Below are 1657 nucleotides of genomic sequence, written 5' to 3' on the forward strand. Positions count from 1 at the left end.
CACCTCCGCACACACCTGCATAGCGCACACACTGTGTGAAATATGTTGAAGTCATCAGTGCATGAAATGAGTTTGGTTCACAGAAACTGTTGCATGTCAGAGTTTCCTGTAGCTGCTTTACCCTCCCTGGCGGGTATTATTCCCTTTTTTGTTTTTTTTCTTTTAAACTTCCTGCCGGTTCCGCCCCCCTGCGACGCGGACGCTCGCAAGGGACGGAACCCGGAAGACGGCATCGGCCGGAGGACACAGCGGGGATCGTGGACATGTAAGTAACGCGCTGTGTAATCCTGAGTGTGGCTCGAGGTTACCGCTTTTGGTAATGAAAATTAACCCCGATCCACACTCGGGATTACCGCCAGGAAGGTTAAAAAAACGTTCTGCTGAAGATTGAATGATATCAGAACAGATCAGAAGAGGTGGGAGAAAATAATCCGTTTACTGATCAATCATGTTTAGATTTAGTTTGACAACCATTCCAAGTGCTAAATACCTATTACAAGCACACAAATTAACAACAGAAAAAAGGAAGTCCCTCCCCAATTACATGCTAAAATGTCACATGAACACCGCAGTGGATAACAGCCAATCATGTTTTTTTCCTGGAAACAGTACTGATGGGGACTGTAGCTCTGGAATGATGGGAATTCAGGGGTCACCTCAGTCACACTCCACTGAGATTGAAAGCAGGAAGAAGTGCTGTTGCATAAGAGCGCAGGAAGGAAGCAGTGTTGTCTCATCAGAGTGAAGGAGCGCCGTCTCATCAGAGCGAAGGTGGGAAGGAGCGCCGTCTCATCAGAGCGAAGGTGGGAAGGAGCGCCGTCACATCAGAACGATGGTGGGAAGGAGCACCATCTCATCAGAGCGAAGGTGGGAAGGAGCACCATCTCATCAGAGCGAAGGTGGGAAGGAGAGCCGTCACATCAGAGCGAAGGTGGGAAGGAGCGCCGTCTCATCAGAGCGAAGCATCATCATCTCATCAGAGCGAAGGTGGGAAGGAGCGCCGTCACATCAGAGCGAAGGTGGGAAGGAGCGCAGTCTCATCAGAGCGAAGGTAAGAAGGAGCGCCGTCTCATCAGAGCGTAGGTGGGAAGGAGCACCATCTCATCAGAGTGAAGCTGGGAAGGAGCGCTGTCTCATCAGAGCGAAGGTGGGAAGGAGCGCCATCTCTTCAGAACAATTGTGGGAAGTAGTGCCGTCTCATAAGAGCGAAGGCACGAAGGAGTACCGTATCATGAGAGTGTAGGAATGTGGACAGGACATACATTTACTCTTTCTGGATGACTCTCTTGCCTCTCCTAAGGCCTCAAATGGAGAGATTTGGCAAACACTGGCGGGAAGGGCTATCTTAGAATAGTCCAATCAAGTCCTGAGGATACACGTTTCTAATGAGGTATTCATTAAGTCTCCCATTTCTTCCTTCAGCTTTTTTGCCCACATGTTTCTTGGCCATTCACGCCATTGGAAGGTCATGGTACGCTGCATACCTCCCCGTCACATGATGGTAGATCTGCCCCAAAAGTCAGAGCAGCCATGTTAGCAATAAATATTATAAATGACAGAAAATAATAATAATACTTCTGCTGTAAGCTAAAAGACAAATACAATTCCTATAATTCCGATTTTCATTAACAATAATTTAAGTAACCACTTTGGTAGA

The 1657-nt window shown here is 47.8% G+C and overlaps 1 protein-coding gene across 2 annotated transcripts in view; it reads right to left on the reverse strand.

The window, feature by feature from the left end:
- Positions 1 to 1397: 1397 nt before the first annotated feature.
- Positions 1398 to 1657, reverse strand: part of DERA (deoxyribose-phosphate aldolase) — a 20405-nt gene continuing 20145 nt past the window's right edge. For both annotated transcript variants that reach the window (XM_018562414.1, XM_018562413.1), the window contains one exon: positions 1398 to 1512. In XM_018562414.1, the coding sequence (XP_018417916.1) occupies positions 1451 to 1512 (62 nt within the window). In that variant the 3' untranslated portion in view covers positions 1398 to 1450. The remainder of the gene's footprint in view (positions 1513 to 1657) is intronic.

Source organism: Nanorana parkeri, unplaced genomic scaffold, assembly GCF_000935625.1.
Source record: "Nanorana parkeri isolate BGI_ZX_2015 unplaced genomic scaffold, ASM93562v1 scaffold576, whole genome shotgun sequence".
NCBI lineage: Eukaryota > Metazoa > Chordata > Amphibia > Anura > Dicroglossidae > Nanorana > Nanorana parkeri.